The 24,948-nt window shown below is 45.9% G+C and overlaps 1 protein-coding gene across 6 annotated transcripts in view; it reads right to left on the reverse strand.

The window, feature by feature from the left end:
* Nucleotides 1-24,948, reverse strand: part of LOC121568189 (tight junction protein ZO-1-like) — a gene marked incomplete at its 3' end in the record, with an annotated part of 108,126 nt that overhangs the window by 10,143 nt on the left and 73,035 nt on the right. For all 6 annotated transcript variants that reach the window (XM_045218694.1, XM_045218692.1, XM_045218693.1 and 3 more), the window contains 11 exon segments: nucleotides 1,050-1,232; nucleotides 1,449-1,549; nucleotides 2,054-2,264; nucleotides 2,785-2,867; nucleotides 3,005-3,100; nucleotides 4,583-4,767; nucleotides 7,602-7,821; nucleotides 14,667-14,775; nucleotides 17,060-17,210; nucleotides 19,679-19,784; nucleotides 24,613-24,749. In XM_045218694.1, the coding sequence (XP_045074629.1) occupies nucleotides 1,050-1,232; nucleotides 1,449-1,549; nucleotides 2,054-2,264; nucleotides 2,785-2,867; nucleotides 3,005-3,100; nucleotides 4,583-4,767; nucleotides 7,602-7,821; nucleotides 14,667-14,775; nucleotides 17,060-17,210; nucleotides 19,679-19,784; nucleotides 24,613-24,749 (1,582 nt within the window).

Consider the following 24,948-nt stretch of genomic DNA (forward strand, 5'->3'; position numbering starts at 1 on the left):
TCAGACCCTACACCCAAACGAGGGCACTACGTTCATCCACCTCTGGCCTGCTAGCTCCCCTACCTCTACAGAAGCACAGTTCACGCTCAGCCCAGTCAAAGCTATTTGCTGCTCTGGCACCCCAATGGTGGAACAAGCTCCCCCACGACGCCAGGACAGCGGAGTCACTGACCACCTTCCGGAGACACTTGAAACCCTACCTCTTTAAAGAATACCTGGAATAGTATAAAGCAATCCTTCTACCCAATCCTTCTAGTGGTTTCTTTGCAGCAATTCGAACATGAAGGCCTGATTCACGCAGTCTCCTCTGAACAGTTGATGTTGAGATGTGTCTGTTACTTGAACTCTGTGAAACATTTATTTGGGCTGCAATTTCTGAGGCTGGTAACTCAAATGAACTTATCCTCTGCAGCAGAGGTAACTCTGGGTCTTCCATTCCTGTGGCTGTCCTCATGAGAGCCAGTTTCATCATAGCGCTTGATGGTTTTTGCGACTGCACTTGAAGAAACTTTCAAAGTTCTTGAAATTTTCCGAATTGACTGACCTTCATGTCTTAAAGTATTGATGGACTGTCGTTTATTTGAGCTGTTCTTGCCATAATATGGACTTGGTCTTTTACCAAATAGGGCTATCTTCTGTATACCCCCCTACCTTGTCACAACACAACTGATTGGCTCAAACTCGTTAAGAAGGAAAGAAATTCCGCCAATTAACTTTTAAGAAGGCACACCTGTTAATTGAAATGCATTCCAGGTGACTACCTCATGAATCTGGTTGAGAGAATGCCAAGAGTGTGCAAAGCTGTCATCAAGGCAAAGGGTGGCTATTTGAAGAATCTCAAATATAAAATATATCTTGATTTGTTTAACACTTTTTTGGTTACTACATGATTCCATATGTGTTATTTCATAGTTTTAATGTCTTCACTATTATTCTACAATGTAAAAAAAATAAATAAATAAATAAAAACCCTTGAATGAGTAGGTGTGTCCAGACTTTTGACTGGTAGTGTATGTAAATGAAATCAAATGTAAAAAAATCAGGCCCACCTCGTCGTTGAGCGTCTCGTCTAGTTCCTGGTCGGTGTAGGCCCCGCCCTCTGTGTCCGTGTCCTCGTAGTCAGAGGTGTGGCGGCTGTCCGTGCTGTACATGGAGTATTCACTGCCTGGAGCTGACAGGTATGACAGACGGTCATCGTGGATGTCCAGGTCATCGTCCGGAGCTCCGTCCGCCTGGGGAGAAGAGGAGGAGGAGGAGGAGAGATGGTAGTGGTGGATGTGAAGAAATATGCTGTTTTCTTAGGGTTGCTTCAGCAGGTGAGTGGGAAATGTTTAGATGTTATTCAAAGGAAAGAAGCTCCTGCACACTGTGTTCGCAAAGTATCATATTCATAAGTAGATGTATTTTTAAACGTGAAACTACAATGGACAGCTGAGTGTTTCTCTCACCTTGCCCTCGGACACCCAGACCAACTGGTTCTGCTGCTGCTGGACGGTCTCCTTCAGAGCTCCGTACCAGCCGTCGTTCATGTTGTTCATGTTGATGGTGGCTAAGACAGGAGGCCAAAAGGGTTACCATTTATATCTGTTAAAGGGATAGTGCCAGATTTGGGAAATTAAGCCAAATTAAGCACATTTTTATGTCTCTGCGTCCAATCTAAAGGTTGTTAAGATGTACTTTCACGAGCCAATTCACTTTTCTTAACATGCTACTTTCATTAACCAAGCAAACAAATGGTTGCGATAGAGAGAAGTTTGTGTATGCAAACAGCCGGGTATCTAATAGGGCCAAGATATTTTGTGGAGTTCCTCAGGGATATATTATCGGACCCTTGTTGTTTAGGAAACACTTAATTTGAACTATACCTCATAACACTGTCATAATATTGTCATAAACGTGACATAACAAATGCCCCTCTCTTTACTCACTGGTGAAGAGGTGATGGTTGTTCTTCCTTAGTTTCAGGGCTCTCTCTCTCTTACTCCACCCTCTCTTTCTCCCCCACCTCCTCTCTTCCTATCTCTCCCTTCCATCTTCCCCCCTCTTTACTCACTGGTGAAGAGGTGGTGGTTGTTCTTCCTTAGTTTCAGGGCTCTCTCATAGAGTTTCCGGGCGGACTTCCTGGACTCGGAACAGAGCCTGGTTCTCATGTTCTTTACCCCCTGCTTGTTGTCTGGGTTCAAGAACACTACGATGGGGTACCACTGGGCGTAGTTCAGACGGTCCACTGCATTGGGGGTGATGTCCAGCACCGCATGTTTGTCCTATATACCAGAAAAGACATAACTTACATGATCTATTCCTCCTACTGGAGCAAAGGTCCTCAACACAGTCAGTATTCTTCCTACTGGAGCAAAGGGCCTCAACACAGTCAGTATTCTTATACTGGAGCAAAGGGCCTCAACACAGTCAGTATTCTTATACTGGAGCAAAGGGCCTCAACACAGTCAGTATTCTTCCTACTGGAGCAAAGGGCCTCAACACAGTCAGTATTCTTCCTACTGGAGCAAAGGGCCTCAACACAGTCAGTATTCTTCCTACTGGAGCAAAGGGCCTCAACACAGTCAGTATTCTTCCTACTGGAGCAAAGGGCCTCAACACAGTCAGTATTTCTGCTACTGGAGCAAAGACTACATTTGAAAAAGCCATTCTGCATCACAAAAATATCTAAAGAGAACATCATTCCAGAATAATTTTGCAATTGTGGAAAAGAAAATCCTAAATTCCTCAAATCAAAATGAGTCCTATTGAAATGAGTGTCTGTGTGTGTAAAGGCAAACTCACTTTGTCGATGATCTGCTTGATGGTGTGGAGACGGATGATTCCTGAACTACGCTGGTCTTTCCCCGCGTCTCTAGGTTCACTCTCTGGAACACAGGGGGAAGGAACAGTTTCATTACATAGTTCTTTAATCAGTTTAATCATTCTACAATTAACTAGTTACTGGCATTTTAGAAAACTATCAGAGCATTTGAATGTCATTTTGATACACTTTGTTACTCACTTGCGAGCTCAAACAGATCGGGCTCCTCTCGGGAGATTTTCTCTCGTGCCACGTCTGCGATGGGTCCAAATATCACCACAGGCCTGAGGAAACCAGCTGGACAAACACACCAACAGAAGGCCATCAAAGTACGTTAGACTGAGTGGGAGGATTAGTGATTTTTTTTGTGGTTTTTATTCAGATCCCCATTAACTGTGGAAGAAGAAACAGCTATTCTTCCTGGGTCCACACAAAACATTGAACATGACAAAATACAGAACACTAATGGACAAGAACAGTAACACAAATGTAAAACTAACACTACAACTAAAGAAAAAATCTATTCTAAAAGCTTGAAAACAGCATAACATTTAGTAAAAGCAGAATATTTGGATCAGGATGGTGTAGCAGTAAACTGTAGTGTTATATCCCACACCATGGTGCCCTTTCTCCCTCTATCTACTGAAAGACAATAACTTTATAGCCTTTCCAACTTTCTACATTTACTGAGAAATACAAAAAGTTGGTGCTACATTATGAAAGCTCACCACTATTAGAGGCAGGTTAAGATTTACAAGAGTGGTTAGGGAGGAGGGGCTAGGGAGGAGGGGTTAGGGAGGAGGGGCTAGGGAGGAGGGGCTAGGGAGGAGGGGTTAGGGAGGAGGGGCTAGGTAGCAGGGCTGAGGGAGGAGGGCTGAGGGAGGAGAGGTTGGGGAGGAGGGGCTAGGGAGGAGGGGCTAGGGAGGAGGGGCTAGGTAGAAGGACTGAGGGAGGAGGGCTGAGGGAGGAGAGGTTGGGGAGGAGGGGCTAGGGAGGAGGGGCTAGGGAGGAGGGGCTAGGGAGGAGGGGTTAGGGAGGAGGGGCTAGGGAGGAGGGCTGAGGGAGGAGGTCTGAGGGAGGAGGGGCTAGGGAGGAGGGCTGAAGGAGGAGGGCTGAGAGAGGAGGGGTTAGGGAGGAGGGGCTAGGGAGGAAGGCTGAGGGAGGAGGGGCTAGGGAGGAGGGGCTAGGGAGGAGGGGTTAGGGAGGAGGGCTGAGGGAGGAGGGGCTAGGGAGGAGGGGCTAGGGAGGAGGGGTTAGGGGAGGAGGGCTGAGGGAGGAGGGGCTAGGGAGGAGGGCTGAGAGAGGAGGGGCTAGGGAGGAGGGGCTAGGGAGGAGGGGCTAAGGAGGAGGGGCTAGGGAGGAGGGCTGAGGGAGGAGGGGCTAGGGAGGAGGGGCTAGGGAGGAGGGGCTAGGGAGGAGGGCTGAGGGAGGAGGGGCTAGGGAGGAGGGCTGAGGGAGGAGGGGCTAGGGAGGAGGGGCTAGGGAGGAGGGGCTAGGGAGGAGGGGCTAAGGAGGAGGGCTGAGAGAGCAGGGGCTGAGGGAGGAGGGCTGAGGGAGGAGGGGCTAGGGAGGAGGGGCTAGGGAGGAGGGGTTAGGGGTTAGGGAGGAGTGGTTAGGGAGAAGGGGTTAGGGAGGAGGGGCTAGGGAGGAGGGGTTAGGGAGGAGGGGTTAGGGGTTAGGAAGGAGTGGTTAGGGAGAAGGGGTTAGGGAGGAGGCTTTATATGTTATAAGCATGTATGAGCGTTTATAATGTGTTATTACAAGGCAAGTCATCCTCACCCTCTCTAAGCACCACCCTCTCGTATGCGGGGAACTTGGACTGGACGGGCTGGGCCGACAGGTCCTCTCTGCTCTTCCTCAGGTTCCTCTTGGAGCTCCTCAGGCCCCTGAACCTCCAGAAGTCAGCCCTGTCGCCCCCTGCTGTCTTGGGGAGGGTGTACTGCACACTGGACAGCTGCTCCGCTCTGGAGACAGATAGAGGAGAGGGAGTTGGATAACTAACTAACTAACTAGATAACTAACCCTAACCCTGCTGTCTTGGGGAGGGTGTACTGCACACTGGACAGCTGCTCCGCTCTGGAGACAGATAGAGGAGAGGGAGTTGGATAACTAACTAACTAACTAGATAACTAACCCTAACCCTGCTGTCTTGGGGAGGGTGTACTGCACACTGGACAGCTGCTCCGCTCTGGAGACAGATAGAGGAGAGGGAGTTGGATAACTAACTAACTAACTAGATAACTAACCCTAACCCTGCTGTCTTGGGGAGGGTGTACTGCACACTGGACAGCTGCTCCGCTCTGGAGACAGATAGAGGAGAGGGAGTTGGATAACTAACTAACTAACTAGATAACTAACCCTAACCCTGCTGTCTTGGGGAGGGTGTGCTGCACACTGGACAGCTGCTCCGCTCTGGAGACAGATAGAGGAGAGGGAGTTGGATAACTAACTAACTAACTAGATAACTAACCCTAACCCTGCTGTCTTGGGGAGGGTGTACTGCACACTGGACAGCTGCTCCGCTCTGGAGACAGATAGAGGAGAGGGAGTTGGATAACTAACTAACTAACTAGATAACTAACCCCTAACCCTGCTGTCTTGGGGAGGGTGTACTGCACACTGGACAGCTGCTCCGCTCTGGAGACAGATAGAGGAGAGGGAGTTGGATAACTAACTAACTAACTAGATAACTAACCCTAACCCTGCTGTCTTGGGGAGGGTGTACTGCACACTGGACAGCTGCTCCGCTCTGGAGACAGATAGAGGAGAGGGAGTTGGATAACTAACTAACTAACTAGATAACTAACCCTAACCCTGCTGTCTTGGGGAGGGTGTGCTGCACACTGGACAGCTGCTCCGCTCTGGAGACAGATAGAGGAGAGGGAGTTGGATAACTAACTAACTAACTAGATAACTAACCCTAACCCTGCTGTCTTGGGGAGCGTGTACTGCACACTGGACAGCTGCTCCGCTCTGGAGACAGATAGAGGAGAGGGAGTTGGATAACTAACTAACTAACTAACTAGATAACTAACCCTAACCCTGCTGTCTTGGGGAGGGTGTACTGAACACTGGACAGCTGCTCCGCTCTGGAGACAGATAGAGGAGAGGGAGTTGGATAACTAACTAACTAACTAGATAACTAACCCTAACCCTGCTGTCTTGGGGAGGGTGTGCTGCACACTGGACAGCTGCTCCGCTCTGGAGACAGATAGAGGAGAGGGAGTTGGATAACTAACTAACTAACTAGATAACTAACCCTAACCCTGCTGTCTTGGGGAGGGTGTACTGCACACTGGACAGCTGCTCCGCTCTGGAGACAGATAGAGGAGAGGGAGTTGGATAACTAACTAACTAACTAGATAACTAACCCTAACCCTGCTGTCTTGGGGAGCGTGTACTGCACACTGGACAGCTGCTCCGCTCTGGAGACAGATAGAGGAGAGGGAGTTGGATAACTAACTAACTAACTAACTAGATAACTAACCCTAACCCTGCTGTCTTGGGGAGGGTGTACTGAACACTGGACAGCTGCTCCGCTCTGGAGACAGATAGAGGAGAGGGAGTTGGATAACTAACTAACTAACTAGATAACTAACCCTAACCCTGCTGTCTTGGGGAGGGTGTGCTGCACACTGGACAGCTGCTCCGCTCTGGAGACAGATAGAGGAGAGGGAGTTGGATAACTAACTAACTAACTAGATAACTAACCCTAACCCTGCTGTCTTGGGGAGGGTGTACTGTACACTGGACAGCTGCTCCGCTCTGGAGACAGATAGAGGAGAGGGAGTTGGATAACTAACTAACTAACTAGATAACTAACCCTAACCCTGCTGTCTTGGGGAGGGTGTACTGCACACTGGACAGCTGCTCCGCTCTGGAGACAGATAGAGGAGAGGGAGTTGGATAACTAACTAACTAACTAGATAACTAACCCTAACCCTGCTGTCTTGGGGAGCGTGTACTGCACACTGGACAGCTGCTCCGCTCTGGAGACAGATAGAGGAGAGGGAGTTGGATAACTAACTAACTAACTAGATAACTAACCCTAACCCTGCTGTCTTGGGGAGCGTGTACTGCACACTGGACAGCTGCTCCGCTCTGGAGACAGATAGAGGAGAGGGAGTTGGATAACTAACTAACTAACTAGATAACTAACTAGATAACTAACCCTAACCCTGCTGTATTGGGGAGCGTGTACTGCACGCCATAAGTGGAGAGAAGTTTGCTATGATGTTTTTCTCTGCAAAAGAGAAAGAGATTGAGTTCTCTGTAAAACCCAGATGATGATGGTCTATTGATTGAAATGTTGGTGAAAAATATGCATTACATTTTTTTTTTGGGGGGGGGGCATGAAAATCACCCGTGTGCTGGAGTTAATGTTCTATTCAGAACAAGAAAATGAGAGGGACAGACAGAGTTCTCAGTAGAGACACCTCTGTAGAGGGCTTTCATGTGTCTGTGGCTCTGTCCTGGCACGGCTAACGTCCAACACAGAGGCACCCACATGGCAATGATAACCATAACAAATGTGATTAAGACAACGTGACATTAAGATTGTTATGATAAATTATGACCAGTGTGAATCTTGTTCCCTTATTATTTTTATGTATTTATAGTATTGTCTTAACCAGGTAAGTTATATGGAACACATTCATGTTTTCAAATAAACAAACTGACTTCTGTGAGAACCTTGATTTCTGTGAAAACTCAACCACATTACGTCTTGCTGATAAACCCCCCCAGAGGAGCCAAAGGACTGAAGACAAGATGGAAATAAACAATGTGTCATCATCACCTGTTCTTGTTGGGTATGATGCCTCTCTCCACCTCCTGGTGGTTCTTCCCGATGCGGATGGCCAGCCAGGAGCCCAGCTTGCCGTTGTAAAGGGTGTCCACCACTCTGAACACCTCTCCCTTGTTGAAGCTTAGGCCGTACGGAGACTCCTTCTCATACTCAAAGTGGGTCCGGATGTAGAACGAGTCGCCCACATCAGACTCCACGATCCGCCGGTACACTGGAGCAGAACACAGACTGAGTTAGAGACAGAGAGTTAGAGAGTTAGAGACAGAGACAGAGTTAGAGACAGAGTTAGAGACAGAGACAGAGTTAGAGACAGAGTTAGAGACAGAGTTAGAGACAGAGTTAGAGACAGAAACAGAGTTAGAGACAGAGACAGAGACAGAGTTAGAGACAGAGTTAGAGACAGAGTTAGAGACAGAGTTAGAGACAGAGTTAGAGACAGAGTTAGAGACAGAGTTAGAGACAGAGTTAGGGACAGAGTTAGAGACAGAGTTAGAGACAGAGTTAGAGACAGAGTTAGAGACAGAGTTAGAGACAGAGACAGAGTTAGAGACAGAGTTAGAGACAGAGTTAGAGACAGAGTTAGAGACAGAGTTAGAGACAGAGTTAGGGACAGAGTTAGAGACAGAGTTAGAGACAGAGTTAGAGACAGAGTTAGAGACAGAGTTAGAGACAGAGTTAGAGACAGAGTTAGAGACAGAGACAGAGTTAGGGACAGAGTTAGAGACAGAGTTAGAGACAGAGTTAGAGACAGAGTTAGAGACAGAGTTAGAGACAGAGTTAGAGACAGAGACAGAGTTAGAGGCAGAGTTAGAGACAGAGTTAGAGACAGAGTTAGAGACAGAGTTAGAGACAGAGTTAGGGACAGAGTTAGAGACAGAGTTAGAGACAGAGTTAGAGACAGAGTTAGAGGCAGAGTTAGAGGCAGAGTTAGAGACAGAGTTAGAGACAGAGTTAGAGACAGAGTTAGAGACAGAGTTAGAGGCAGAGTTAGAGACAGAGTTAGAGACAGAGTTAGAGACAGAGACAGAGTTAGAGACAGAGTTAGAGACAGAGTTAGAGACAGAGTTAGAGGCAGAGTTAGAGACAGAGTTAGAGACAGAGACAGAGTTAGAGACAGAGTTAGAGACAGAGTTAGAGACAGAGTTAGAGACAGAGTTAGAGACAGAGTTAGAGGCAGAGTTAGAGACAGAGTTAGAGACAGAGTTAGAGACAGAGTTAGAGACAGAGTTAGAGACAGAGTTAGAGGCAGAGTTAGAGACAGAGTTAGAGACAGAGTTAGAGACAGAGTTAGAGACAGAGACAGAGTTAGAGACAGAGTTAGAGACAGAGTTAGAGACAGAGTTAGAGACAGAGTTAGAGACAGAGACAGAGTTAGAGACAGAGTTAGAGACAGAGTTAGAGACAGAGTTAGAGACAGAGTTAGAGACAGAGTTAGAGACAGAGTTAGAGGCAGAGTTAGAGACAGAGTTAGAGACAGAGTTAGAGGCAGAGTTAGAGGCAGAGTTAGAGACAGAGTTAGAGACAGAGTTAGAGACAGAGACAGGGTTAGAGACAGAGTTAGAGACAGAGTTAGAGACAGAGACAGAGTTAGAGACAGAGTTAGAGACAGAGTTAGAGACAGAGTTAGAGACAGAGTTAGAGTTAGATACAGAGTTAGAGACAGAGTTAGAGACAGAGTTAGAGACAGAGTTAGAGACAGAGTTAGAGACAGAGTTAGAGGCAGAGTTAGAGACAGAGACAGAGTTAGAGACAGAGTTAGGGACAGAGTTAGAGACAGAGTTAGAGACAGAGTTAGAGACAGAGTTAGAGACAGAGTTAGAGACAGAGTTAGGGACAGAGTTAGAGACAGAGTTAGAGACAGAGTTAGAGACAGAGTTAGAGGCAGAGTTAGAGACAGAGTTAGAGGCAGAGTTAGAGGCAGAGTTAGAGTTAGAGACAGAGTTAGAGACAGAGTTAGAGACAGAGTTAGAGACAGAGTTAGAGACAGAGTTAGAGGCAGAGTTAGAGACAGAGTTAGAGACAGAGTTAGAGGCAGAGTTAGAGACAGAGTTAGAGACAGAGTTAGAGACAGAGTTAGAGTTAGAGACAGAGTTAGAGACAGAGTTAGAGACAGAGTTAGAGACAGAGTTAGAGACAGAGTTAGAGACAGAGACAGAGTTAGAGACAGAGTTAGAGACAGAGTTAGAGACAGAGACAGAGTTAGAGACAGAGACAGAGTTAGAGACAGAGTTAGAGACAGAGTTAGAGACAGAGACAGAGTTAGAGACAGAGTTAGAGGCAGAGTTAGAGGCAGAGTTAGAGACAGAGTTAGAGACAGAGTTAGAGACAGAGTTAGAGACAGAGTTAGAGACAGAGACAGAGTTAGAGACAGAGACAGAGTTAGAGACAGAGTTAGAGGCAGAGTTAGAGACAGAGTTAGAGACAGAGTTAGAGACAGAGTTAGAGACAGAGTTAGAGGCAGAGTTAGAGGCAGAGTTAGAGACAGAGTTAGAGACAGAGTTAGAGACAGAGTTAGAGACAGAGTTAGAGACAGAGTTAGAGACAGAGACAGAGTTAGAGACAGAGTTAGAGACAGAGTTAGAGACAGAGTTAGAGGCAGAGTTAGAGGCAGAGTTAGAGACAGAGTTAGAGACAGAGTTAGAGGCAGAGTTAGAGACAGAGTTAGAGACAGAGTTAGAGACAGAGTTAGAGACAGAGTTAGAGACAGAGTTAGAGACAGAGTTAGAGGCAGAGTTAGAGACAGAGTTAGAGACAGAGTTAGAGACAGAGTTAGAGACAGAGTTAGAGACAGAGACAGAGTTAGAGACAGAGTTAGAGACAGAGTTAGAGGCAGAGTTAGAGACAGAGTTAGAGACAGAGTTAGAGACAGAGTTAGAGACAGAGTTAGAGGCAGAGTTAGAGACAGAGTTAGAGGCAGAGTTAGAGGCAGAGTTAGAGTTAGAGACAGAGTTAGAGACAGAGTTAGAGGCAGAGTTAGAGACAGAGTTAGAGACAGAGTTAGAGGCAGAGTTAGAGGCAGAGTTAGAGGCAGAGTTAGAGACAGAGTTAGAGACAGAGTTAGAGACAGAGTTAGAGACAGAGTCAGAGACAGAGACAGAGTTAGAGACAGAGTTAGAGACAGAGTTAGAGACAGAGTTAGAGACAGAGTTAGAGACAGAGTTAGAGACAGAGTTAGAGTTAGATACAGAGTTAGAGACAGAGTTAGAGACAGAGTTAGAGACAGAGACAGAGTTAGAGGCAGAGTTAGAGACAGAGACAGAGTTAGAGACAGAGTTAGAGGCAGAGTTAGAGACAGAGACAGAGTTAGAGACAGAGTTAGAGACAGAGTTAGAGACAGAGTTAGAGACAGAGTTAGAGTTAGATACAGAGTTAGAGACAGAGTTAGAGACAGAGTTAGAGACAGAGACTGAGTTAGAGACAGAGAGTTAGAGAGTTAGAGACAGAGACAGAGTTAGAGACAGAGTTAGAGACAGAGACAGAGTTAGAGACAGAGTTAGAGACAGAGTTAGAGACAGAGTTAGAGACAGAGTTAGAGACAGAGTTAGAGACAGAGTTAGAGACAGAGTTAGAGACAGAGACAGAGTTAGATACAGAGTTAGAGACAGAGTTAGAGACAGAGTTAGAGACAGAGACTGAGTTAGAGACAGAGAGTTAGAGAGTTAGAGACAGAGACAGAGTTAGAGACAGAGTTAGAGACAGAGACAGAGTTAGAGACAGAGTTAGAGACAGAGACAGAGTTAGATACAGAGTTAGAGACAGAGTTAGAGACAGAGTTAGAGACAGAGTTAGAGACAGAGTTAGAGACAGAGTTAGAGACAGAGACAGAGTTAGAGACAGAGTTAGAGACAGAGACAGAGTTAGAGACAGAGTTAGAGACAGAGTTAGAGACAGAGTTAGAGACAGAGACAGAGACAGAGTTAGAGACAGAGACAGAGTTAGAGACAGAGACAGAGTTAGAGACAGAGTTAGAGACAGAGACAGAGTTAGAGACAGAGTTAGAGACAGAGTTAGAGACAGAGTTAGAGACAGAGACAGAGACAGAGTTAGAGACAGAGACAGAGTTAGAGACAGAGTTAGAGACAGAGACAGAGTTAGAGACAGAGAGTTAGAGAATTAGAGACAGAGACAGAGTTAGAGACAGAGTTAGAGACAGAGAGTTAGAGACAGAGACAGAGTTAGAGACAGAGTTAGAGACAGAGTTAGAGACAGAGTTAGAGACAGAGTTAGAGACAGAGACAGAGTTAGAGACAGAGTTAGAGACAGAGTTAGAGACAGAGACAGAGTTAGAGACAGAGACAGAGTTAGAGACAGAGTTAGAGACAGAGTTAGAGACAGAGACAGAGTTAGAGACAGAGTTAGAGACAGAGACCGAGTTAGAGACAGAGACAGAGTTAGAGACAGAGACAGAGTTAGAGACAGAGTTAGAGACAGAGACAGAGTTAGAGACAGAGTTAGAGACAGAGACAGAGTTAGAGACAGAGACAGAGTCAGAGACAGAGACAGAGTTAGAGACAGAGACAGAGTCAGAGACAGAGTTAGAGACAGAGTTAGAGACAGAGACAGAGTTAGATACAGAGTCAGACAGACAGAGAAGGAGAGCAGAACAATAGAGTTACATCTCTGATGATGGTAGCGCAATAGAGTTACATCTCTGATGATGGTAGTTCAATAGAGTTACATCTCTGATGATGGTAGTTCAATAGAGCTACATCTCTGATGATGGTAGTTCAATAGAGCTACATCTCTGATGATGGTAGTTCAATAGCTACATCTCTGAGGATGGTAGTTCAATAGAGTTACATCTCTGATGATGGTAGTTCAATAGAGCTACATCTCTGATGATGGTAGTTCAATAGAGCTACATCTCTGATGATGGTAGTTCAATAGCTACATCTCTGATGATGGTAGTTCAATAGAGTTACATCTCTGATGATGGTAGTTCAATAGAGCTACATCTCTGATGATGGTAGTTCAATAGAGTTACATCTCTGATGATGGTAGTTCAATAGAGATACATCTCTGATGATGGTAGCTCAATAGAGTTACATCTCTGATGATGGTAGTTCAATAGAGTTACATCTCTGATGATGGTAGTTCAATAGAGCTACATCTCTGATGATGGTAGTTCAATAGAGCTACATCTCTGATGATGGTAGTTCAATAGAGCTACATCTCTGATGATGGTAGTTCAATAGAGTTACATCTCTGATGATGGTAGTTCAATAGACTTACATCTCTGATGATGGTAGTTCAATAGAGTTACAACTCTGATGATGGTAGTTCAATAGCTACATCTCTGATGATGGTAGTTCAATAGAGTTACATCTCTGATGATGGTAGTTCAATAGAGTTACATCTCTGATGATGGTAGTTCAATAGAGTTACATCTCTGATGATGGTAGTTCAATAGAGTTACAACTCTGATGATGGTAGTTCAATAGCTACATCTCTGATGATGGTAGTTCAATAGAGTTACATCTCTGATGATGGTAGTTCAATAGAGTTACATCTCTGATGATGGTAGTTCAATAGAGTTACATCTCTGATGATGGTAGTTCAATAGAGTTACATCTCTGATGATGGTAGTTCAATAGAGCTACATCTCTGATGATGGTAGTTCAATAGAGTTACATCTCTGATGATGGTAGTTCAATAGAGTTACAACTCTGATGATGGTAGTTCAATAGCTACATCTCTGATGATGGTAGTTCAATAGAGTTACATCTCTGATGATGGTAGTTCAATAGAGTTACATCTCTGATGATGGTAGTTCAATAGAGTTACATCTCTGATGATGGTAGTTCAATAGAGTTACATCTCTGATGATGGTAGTTCAATAGAGCTACATCTCTGATGATGGTAGTTCAATAGAGTTACATCTCTGATGATGGTAGTTCAATAGAGTTACAACTCTGATGATGGTAGTTCAATAGCTACATCTCTGATGATGGTAGTTCAATAGAGATAAGGGGGGTGGGTTGGGGTAATGGGGGGGTTGGGGCAAGGGGGGTGGTTGGGGTAAGGTGGGGGTGGTTTGGGGTAAGGGGGGTTTGGGGTAAGGGGGGTGTTGGGGTAAGGGGGGTTGGGGTAAGGGGGTTGGGGTAAGGGGGTTTGGGGGTAAGGGGGTGTTGGGGTAAAGGGGGTTGGGGTAAGGGGGTTGGGGGTAAGGGGGGTGTTGGGGTAAGGGGGGGTGTTGGGGTAAGGGGGGTGGGGAGTAAGGGGGGTTGGGGTAAGGGGGGTTAGGGGTAAGGGGGGTGTTGGGGGTAAGGGGGGTTGGGGTAAAGGGGGTTGGGGTAAGGGGGGTTGGGGTAAGGGGTAAGGGGGGTTAGGGTTAAGGGGGTGGGTTGGGGTATCTCTGATGATGGTAGTTCAATAGAGCTACATCTCTGATGATGGTAGTTCAATAGAGTTACATCTCTGATGATGGTAGTTCAATAGCTACATCTCTGATGATGGTAGTTCAATAGAGATAAGGGGGGTGGGTTGGGGGTAAGGGGGGGGTTGGGGGTAAGGGGGGTGTTGGGGTAAGGGGGGTTGGGGTAAGGGGGGTGTTGGGGTAAGGGGGGGTGTTGGGGTAAGGGGGTGGGTTGGGGTAAGGGGGGTGGGTTGGGGTAAGGGGGTTGGGGTAAGGGGGTGGGGTAGAAGATTGCAGATCTTTAAAGTGGAAGTAATATGATGGAAGCTTCATCACTAAACTGATTGTACCCATTAGAACCTTCAAATCTGCAAATATTGAAGGGTGCCCTAACGCAGTGTTTTTCAAATCTCTCCTCAGGGACCCCCAGACATAAAATAAATAAATATATATATATATATATAATAAGCTAGCCCTGAACCAACTCCTCACCTGATTGAAGTAGTCCAGGGCTTGATGATTAGTTGACCAGTTGAATCAGGTAAGCTAGCTGTGGAATAGTTAAAATACATGGAACGTCTGGGGGTCCCTGAGGAGATGTTTGAAAACACCTGCCCTAACGAGTGGGGAGTTGATGGAGTGAAGGGAACCAGCTCTTAGATTGTTATTCATCCAGTTTCCTCTCCTCCTCCTGTACTCACCATCCTTCTTCTTCTGGGCCAGGATGGTGACCTCTTCACCTTTAGGGAGGTCAAGGAGAAACAGCACCGCCTCTTCTCTGATTATATTAGCAAAATCCACATTATTAACCTGGAAACATGGAGGAAGAAGATAGGAAGGTTACTTGAATGTCCACTAATGTCCAACGGTGACCAGGGGAAAGGAGATTTAAGCCTAGGTTGTGGATTGTAGAATCTATAACAGATCACAGCACAATACATGTTCCTTGTCACGTTGAACATGATGATGATGATGATGATGATGTGGGCCTTGGAAAGCATCGAGGACATCTAAAGGGTTGTGTGGATAAGTGTTAACTCTTGGCCTGGGAAAAGATTGAGGGTTCAAGTACTGCAGGGATCACATACAGTTAGTAAAATGTATGCACTGACAGCATCTTTAACAGACCGGGCCCCGTTCAAAACATCAGTTATGGAGTTAATAGGGCTGTTGGTCTACATGTCTAAACGTCCACACAACATCCTTATGTCTTAGCTCCTTCAGCATTAGCCCTGGTCACTATCACCCAGAATTAAGACCCACGCCATTACACATTAGGCTCGCAGAGAGATGAGGGAGGAGGAGGAGGAGGGGTTGGAGGAGGGAGGAGGAAGGGGAGGAGGGAGGAGGGGGGAGGTGGTGGAGGAGGGAGGAGGGGTTGGAGGAGGGAGGAGGGAGGAGGCAGGAGGGGCTGGAGGAGGGAGGAGGGAGGGGAGGAGGGAGGAGGCAGGAGGGGTTGGAGGAGGGAGGAGGGGTTGGAGGAGGGAGGAGGCAGGGAGGAGGGAGGAGGGGTTGGAGGAGGGAGGAGGAGGGGAGGAGGCAGGGAGGAGGGAGGAGGGGTTGGAGGAGGGAGGAGGGAGGGGAGGAGGCAGGAGGGGTTGGAGGAGGGAGGAGGGGTTGGGAGGAGGGAGGGGAGGAGGGAGGAGGGGGTTGGAGGAGGGAGGAGGGAGGGGGAGGAGGCAGGAGGGGTTGGAGGAGGGAGGAGGGGGGAGGTGGTGGAGGAGGGAGGAGGGGTTGGAGGGGGAGGAGGAGGAGAGGAGGGGTTGGAGGAGGGAGGAGGGGGAGGTGGTGGAGGAGGGAGGAGGGGCTGGAGGAGCGAGGAGGGGTTGGAGGAGGGAGGAGGGAGGGAGGAGGCAGGGGAGGAGGGAGGAGGGGTTGGAGGAGGGAGGAGGGAGGGGAGGAGGCAGGAGGGGTTGGAGGAGGGAGGAGGGAGGGAGGAGGCAGGGGAGGAGGGAGGAGGGGGGAGGTGGTGGAGGAGGGAGGAGGGGTTGGAGGAGGGAGGAGGGAGGGAGGAGGCAGGAGGGGTTGGAGGAGGGAGGAGGGAGGGGAGGAGGGAGGAGGGGTTGGAGGAGGGAGGAGGGAGGAGGTGGTGGAGGAGGGAGGAGGGGTTGGAGGGGGGAGGAGGAGAGAGGAGGGGTTGGAGGAGGGAGGAGGGGGGTGGTGGAGGAGGGAGGAGGGGCTGGAGGAGCGAGGAGGGGTTGGAGGAGGGAGGAGGGGGGAGGTGATGGAGGAGGGAGGAGGGGCTGGAGGAGCGAGGAGCGAGGAGGGAGGAGGGGGTTGGAGGAGGGAGGAGGGAGGGGAGGAGGGGTTGGAGGAGGGAGGGGAGGAGGGGTTGGAGGAGGGAGGAGGGGGGAGGTGGTGGAGGAGGGAGGAGGGGGTTGGAGGGGAGGAGGAGAGAGGAGGTTGGAGGAGGGAGGAGGGGGGAGGTGGTGGAGGAGGGAGGAGGGGCTGGAGGAGCGAGGAGGGTTGGAGGAGGGAGGAGGGGGAGGTGGTGGAGGAGGGAGGAGGGGTTGGAGGGGGAGGAGGAGAGAGGAGGGGTTGGAGGAGGGAGGAGGGAGGAGGGGCTGGAGGAGCGAGGAGGGGTTGGAGGAGGGAGGAGGGGGGAGGTGGTGGAGGAGGGAGGAGGGGCTGGAGGAGAGAGGAGCGAGGAGGGAGGAGGGGCTGGAGGAGGGAATAGGCTTCCACTTGGGATGCACATTTGAGATGCAAACCAATGCCCTGTAAACCAGTGCTATGGTTACAGTATTATCCTGTAGCATCTGTATACTGCTTTACTGTGTCATCACAGATTTGCTAGTGTATGAAACATCTCAGATGTTTAAGTATTTCTTTCATTCCAGTGGCAACTATATAATATTGGATTTCTGTGCAGTGAAATTCAGTAGCATTGATTAAATTCACGTAGACCTAGATTTACACGTCTGGCTACACAGCATGTCATTTTGATGGGGATCATATTGACACAGCAAACAATTCTAACCCAAGCAATTTATAGTACAGTGAGTGCATACATTATTTGATCCCTGTGGAAATTGAACCGACAACCTTAGTGTGGCTGTAGTGAGTGTGTAGTTGCTGATGTATCTTGTCTCACCCTGAGAAGCTGGTCCCCCTCCTCCAGTCCCTCCTTAGCTGCTGGGCTATCCTCCAGGACTCCTGCTACAAAGATGCCCACATCGTTCCCCCCTGCCAGCCTCAGACCCACACTCTCCCCCTTCTTAAACTTCACCAGCTTCATACTTGGCCTGAGGAGTGAGGACACAGGGTGGGATGGGGACAGACAAAAGACCGCTAAAGACGGTTAAAGACAGTTAAAGACCGTTAAAGACAGTTAAAGACTGCTAAAGACCGCTAAAGACAGTTAAAGACAGTTAAAGACTGCTAAAGACGGTTAAAGACGGTTAAAGACCGCTAAAGACCGTTAAAGACCGCTAAAGACCGCTAAAGACCGTTAAAGACCGCTAAAGACAGTTAAAGAGAGTTAAAGAGAGTTAAAGAGAGTTAAAGACCGCTAAAGACAGTTCAAGACAGTTCAAGACAGTTCAAGACCGCTAAAGACCGTTAAAGACAGTTAAAGACAGTTAAAGACCGTTGAAGACGGTTAAAGAGAGTTAAAGAACGTTAAAGACGGTTAAAGGCGGTTAAAGACCGTTAAAGACCGCTAAAGGCAGTTAAAGGCAGTTATAGGCAGCTATAGGCAGTTAATGGCCCACTCTGTGATATTTACATTGTGTCACCCATAGAAATAGACTTTCTAGAATGGCTATTCCCATTCAAGTCAATGGTCTAAGGGGCTTTGTCCCTTCTAGGAATTCTATTTATATGATGTCACCTGCCAAAGATCATTGAAGTTAAAACATTATTTTGTCGTAATATTGAGCCGGACGGGAGGTGGGAGGTACCGTACCGTAGGATACTGTTAGAGACAGGTGAATAGATACTTCTACATACCGTAGGATACTGTTAGAGACAGGTGAATAGATACTTCTACATACCGTAGGATACTGTTAGAGACAGGTGAATAGATACTTCTACATACCGTAGGATGCTGTTAGAGACAGGTGAATAGATACTTCTACATACCGTAGGATACTGTTAGAGACAGGTGAATAGATACTTCTACATACCGTAGGATACTGTTAGAGACAGGTGAATAGATACTTCTACATACCGTAGGATACTGTTAGAGACAGGTGAATAGATACTTCTACATACCGTAGGATACTGTTAGAGACAGGTGAATAGATACTTCTACATACCGTAGGATACTGTTAGAGACAGGTGAATAGATACTTCTACATTACCGTAGGATACTGTTAGAGACAGGTGAATAGATACTTCTACATACCGTAGGATACTGTTAGAGACAGGTGAATAGATACTTCTACATACCGTAGGATACTGTTAGAGACAGGTGAATAGATACTTCTACATACCGTAGGATACTGTTAGAGACAGGTGAATAGATACTTCTACATACCGTAGGATACTGTTAGAGACAGGTGAATAGATACTTCTACATACCGTAGGATGCTGTTAGAGACAGGTGAATAGATACTTCTACATACCGTAGGATACTGTTAGAGACAGGTGAATAGATACTTCTACATACCGTAGGATACTGTTAGAGACAGGTGAATAGATACTTCTACATACCGTAGGATACTGTTAGAGACAGGTGAATAGATACTTCTACATACCGTAGGATACTGTTAGAGACAGGTGAACAGATACTTCTACATACCGTAGGATACTGTTAGAGACAGGTGAATAGATACTTCTACATACCGTAGAATGCTGTTAGAGACAGGTGAATAGATACTTCTACATACCGTAGGATACTGTTAGAGACAGGTGAATAGATACTTCTACATACCGTAGGATACTGTTAGAGACAGGTGAACAGATACTTCTACATACCGTAGGATACTGTTAGAGACAGGTGAATAGATACTTCTACATACCCGTAGGATACTGTTAGAGACAGGTGAATAGATACTTCTACATACCGTAGGATACTGTTAGAGACAGGTGAATAGATACTTCTACATACCGTAGGATACTGTTAGAGACAGGTGAATAGATACTTCTACATACCGTAGGATACTGTTAGAGACAGGTGAATAGATACTTCTACATACCGTAGGATACTGTTTGAGACAGGTGAATAGATACTTCTACATACCGTAGGATACTGTTTGAGACAGGTGAATAGATACTTCTACATACCGTAGGATACTGTTAGAGACAGGTGAATAGATACTTCTACATACCGTAGGATACTGTTAGAGACAGGTGAATAGATACTTCTACATACCGTAGGATGCTGTTAGAGACAGGTGAATAGATACTTCTACATACCGTAGGATACTGTTAGAGACAGGTGAATAGATACTTCTACATACCGTAGGATACTGTTTGAGACAGGTGAATAGATACTTCTACATACTGTAGGATACTGTTTGAGACAGGTGAATAGATACTTCTACATACCGTAGGATACTGTTAGAGACAGGTGAATAGATACTTCTACATACCGTAGGATACTGTTAGAGACAGGTGAATAGATACTTCTACATACCGTAGGATGCTGTTAGAGACAGGTGAATAGATACTTCTACATACCGTAGGATACTGTTAGAGACAGGTGAATAGATACTTCTACATACCGTAGGATGCTGTTAGAGACAGGTGAATAGATACTTCTACATACCGTAGAATGCTGTCATCATGGGCAGCGCTGGGCACAGGGGCATCAGAGGGGCTGACTGGCAGGTCCACATCAGGCTGGCCTGGCTGGGCATATACTGGCTTGGGCTCTGAGAACACACACACAATATTAACTGTCCTGTGTTGGTGCTGTGTACACGTATCCATCACTATTCCCACAAGGGAGTGAACGGATGTACCGATGTTCAGACGCAGGTTAGAGATACATCTAGCCTACACACCTCACCTAATCTCAACACACAGGTCATGAGGGAAATACTCAAGGTACAAAATGTGTGTGCACATTCTCTCCCACACACACACACACACACACACACACACACACACACACACACACACACACACACACACACACACACACACACACACACACACACCACACCAACACAGTACATTGTGTCCTGAGCTGGGAGGTCATAGAGACATGCAGCAGGCTTCTGGCTGCAGGGCAGGAGGAGAAACGTCAGAGTCCATCAAGTCACACTGTTTATAACCAACTAACTCTAGGCTGGCAGCCTCAGCCCAGCTCAGCACTGCACATAGCAGTGTCAGCATAGCAAGCTTTTAGATGTAACCTTGGTAGCTAGGCTATAACAGTTTTATGGGTTAAAGGGGCAATCTGCAGTTCAAACAATAACAAAGTGACACCCTGCCACTGTTTTGGTAAAAAGCAGAGTGATGGGGGATGGAGAAATGTACCCACTCTCAGATTAACAGACAGAGCTGTGGATGCGAGGACTGACCATCCATGATATTAATCTGATATTCACTACCGTTCAATGGTTTGGGGTCACTTAGAAATGTCCTTGTTTTCGAAAGAAAAGCAATTTTATTGTCCATTAAAATAAAATAAAATAGATCAGAAATACAGTCGCAGTCAAAAGTTTTGAGAATGACACAAGTATTGGTCTTTACAAAGTTCGCTGCTTCAGTGTTATGATATATTTTTGTCAGATGTTACTATGGTATACTGAAGTATAATTACAAGCATTCCATAAGTGTCAAAGGCTTTTATTGACAATTACATTAAGTTTATGCAAAGAATCAATATTTGCAGTGTTGACTCTTCTTTTTCAAGACCTCTGCAATCCGCCCTGGCATGCTGTCAGTTAACTTCTGGGCCACATCCTGACTGATGGCAGCCCATTCTTGCATAATCAATGCTTGGAGTTTGTCAGAATTTGTGGGGTTTTGTTTGTCCACCCGCCTCTTGAGGATTGACCACAAGTTCTCAATGGGATTAAGGTCTGGGGAGTTTCCTGGCCATGGACCCAAAATGTTGATGTTTTGTTCCCCGAGCCACTTAGTTATCACTTTTGCCTTATGGCAAGGTGCTCCATCATGCTGGAAAAGGCATTGGTCGTCACCAAACTGTTCTTGGATGGTTGGGAGAAGTTGCTCTCGGAGGATGTGTTGGTACCATTCTTTATTCATGGATGTGTTCTTAGTCAAAATTGTGAGTGAGCCCACTCCCTTGGCTGAGAAGCAACCCCACACATGAATGGTCTCAGGATGCTTTACTGTTGGCATGACACAGGACTGATGGTAGCGCTCACCTTGTCTTTTTCCGGATGCCCCAAACAATCTGAAAGGGGATTCATCAGAGAAAATGACTTTACCCCAGTCCTCAGCAGTCCAATCCCTGTACCTTTTGCAGAATATCAGTCTGTCCCTGATGTTATTCCTGGAGAGAAGTGGCTTCTTTGCTGCCCTTCTTGACACCAGGCCATCCTCCAAAAGTCTTTGCCTCACTGTGCGTGCAGATGCACTCACACCTGCATGCTGCCATTCCTGAGCAAGCTCTGGTGGTGCCCCGATCCCGCAGCTGAATCAACTTTAGGAGACGGTCCTGGCGCTTGCTGGACTTTCTTGGGCACCCTGACGCCTTCTTCACAACAATTGAACCTCTCTCCTTGAAGTTCTTGATGATCCGATAAATGGTTGATTTAGGTGCAATCTTACTAGCAGCAATATCCTTGCCTGTGAAGCCCTTTTTGTGCAAAGCAATGATGACGGCACATGTTTCCTTGCAGGTAACCATGGTTAACAGAGGAAGAACAATGATTTCAAGCACCACCCTCCTTTTAAAGCTTCAAGTCTGTTATTCTAACTCAATCAGCATGACAGAGTGATCTCCAGCCTTGTCCTCGTCAACATTCTCACCTGTGTTAACGAGAGAATCACTGACATGATGGCAGCTGGTCCTTTTGTGGCAGGGCTGAAATGCAGTGGAAATGTTTTTTGGGGGATTAAGGTCATTTTCATGGCAAAGAGGGACTTTGCAATTAATTGCAATTAATCTGATCACTCTTCATGACATTCTGGAGTATATGCAAATTGCCATCATCAAAACTGAGGCAGCAGACTTTGTGAAAATTAGTATTTGTGTCATTCTCAAAACTTTTGACCACAACTGTACAGTGTAGACATTGTTAATGTTGTAAATGGCTATTGTAGCTGGAAACTGCTGATTTTTAATGGAATATCTACATAGGCGTACAGAGGCCCATTATCAGCAACCATCAGTCCTGTGTTCCAATGGCACGTTGTGTTTGCTAATCCAAGTTTATCATTTTAAAAGGCTAATTGATCATTAGAAAATCCTTTTGCAATTATGTTAGCACAGCTGAAAACTGTTGTGCTGATTAAAGAAGCAATAAAACTGGCCTTCTTGAGACTAGTTGAGTATCTGGAGCATCAGCAATTGTGGGTTCGATTACAGGATCAAAATGGCCAGAAACAAATAACTTTCTTCTGAAACTCGTCAGTCTATTCTTGTTCTGAGAAATGAAGGCTATTCCATGCGAGAAATTGCCAAGAAACTGAAGATCTCGTACAACGCTGTGTACTACTCCCTTCACAGAACAGCGCAAACTGGCTCTAACCAGAATAAAAAGAGGAGTGGGAGGCTCCGGTGCACAACTGAGCAAGAGGACAAATACATTAGAGTGTCTAGTTTGAGAAACAGACGCCTCACAGGTCCTCAACTGGCAGCTTCATTAAATAGTACCCGCAAAACACCAGTCTCAACTTCAACAGTGAAGAGGCGACTCCGCGATGCTGACCTTCTAGGCATAGTTGCAAAGAAAAAGCCATATCTCAGACTGGCCAATAAAAATAAAAGATTAAGCTTGGCAAAAGAACACAGACACTGGACAGAGGAAGATTGGAACAAAAAGTTATGGACAGACGATTCAAAGTTTGAGGTGTTCGGATCACAAAGAAGAACATTTGTGAGACGCAGACCAAATGAAAAGACGCTGGAGGAGTGCTTGATGCCATCTGTCAAGCATGGTGGAGGCAATGTGATGGTCTGGGGGTGCTTTGGTGGTGGTAAAGTGGGAGATTTGTACAGGGTAAAAGGGATCTTGAAGAAGGAAGGCTATCACTCCATTTTGCAATGCCATGCCATACCCTGTGGACGGCGCTTGATTGGAGCCAATTTCCTCCTACAACAGGACAATGACCCAAAGCACAGCTCCAAACTATGCAAGAACTATTTCGGGAAGAAGCAGTTAGCTGGTATTCTGTCTATAATGGAGTGGCCAGCACAGTCACCGGATCTCAACCCTATTGAGCTGTTGTGGGAGCAGCTTGACCGTATGGTACGTAAGAAGTGCCCATCAAGCCAATCCAACTTGTGGGAGGTGCTTCAGGAAGCATGGGGTGAAATCTCTTCAGATTACCTCAACAAATTGACAACTAGAATGCCAAAAGGTCTGCAAGGCTGTAATTGCTGCAAATGGAGGATTCTTTGACGAAAGCAAAGTTTGAAGGACACAATTATTATTTCAATTTTAAAAAATCATTATTTCTAACCTTGTCAATGACTACATTTCCTATTCATTTTGGCTATATTTCCTATTCAAACTCATTTCATGCATGTTTTCATAGAAAACAAGTACATTTCTAAGTGACCCCAAACTTTTGAAGTGTGTATGTATATATATATATATATATATATATATATATATATATATTTTAAGCTATGCAGTTTGTGTTTATAATGACATTGTTTACAAGCAATAGAGTAAAACAAGCTTATATGTTGGGTTCTGATTGGGTACAACAGTTGAACTAAGTTCATGAGTAGGGTTGCAAAGATACCGGTAATTTACCAAAGTTACCGGAATCTTCTGCAATTTTGGTAACCTGGGTAATTTATACTTGAATAACTTTTTTTTTAAATGTATTCATATATAGTATTAGTTTTGTATATCTGTGTCCATATTGTCCATGAGTTTCTAGTGGATAGACAACATGGTTCAAGAGAAAATAGCCAAATTAATGAAAAAAGTATCTAAATCAACAATGGTATTATTTTCAATTAAAGTCTTCCGACTATTGACCAGTTTGGCGACAAAAACATTTACAACAAAGACATATTGACATAGTAAAATAAATACAAGTGTATGGTTTATATTTAGAATAATGATGTACAGCTTTGTCATAATGTTTTACATTTTAAAAATCATCTTATTGTATTATTTTATATATTTGGCCAGAGATACACACCTGTGATAATCTGAAGTACCCAAAAAGGCCACTAGATGTAATAAAAGAAAACTCATTTTGGTAGTTTACTGGTAAACGTTGAACGTTTTCAGTAATATACCCTCCATTTGCAACCCTACTCATACGGCATGTATAAGTTATATTCTTCAAGAATCAATAGGTATATAAAATGAATTTAAAAGTCCAAAAATTGATGTAGCAATCACAGATTGCCCCTTTAAAGTGTCTTCCTCAAGGGCACAAAGGCAGGGAGCATCTAGGATACCTAGAATCCCACCAGATTGTTTCATGTTTGACTTGGGATTTGAACCGGCGGTTTTCCAGTTGCAAGCTTGCCTCCCCCTAAAAGATTAGTGGTTAGGGGTTTGGTTAGGTCTACCAGTTACTGGCGGTGGTTCTGACCTGGTGGGGGTGGTAGCGGTTTCTCCTCCCTGGTGACTGGCTGCTCCAGGGGCTTGTGCAGGGCAGGAAGCTCCTCCGCTAGCTTGCCTGGTACCGCTGTCGGCTTCGAGATCCTCTCCTCCTCACGACTTCTGTGACTGGAGACCCCCCCAAAAAAAGGGACCTTTTAGTTGTTGTTTTTGTTTAATACATTTCATGCATTTGCTAGGTGATCCCTGCGGGAATTGAAACCAGGAACTGGCTTGGCATTGTTCGTGCCAAACGCTTAGCAACTGAGCCAACCCAGGACCAGGGATGTGATACAATACAACAAATACTGTACATCTGTATGCTTAT

The sequence above is a fragment of the Coregonus clupeaformis genome, unplaced genomic scaffold (assembly GCF_020615455.1).
Source record: "Coregonus clupeaformis isolate EN_2021a unplaced genomic scaffold, ASM2061545v1 scaf1728, whole genome shotgun sequence".
Lineage (NCBI taxonomy): Eukaryota > Metazoa > Chordata > Actinopteri > Salmoniformes > Salmonidae > Coregonus > Coregonus clupeaformis.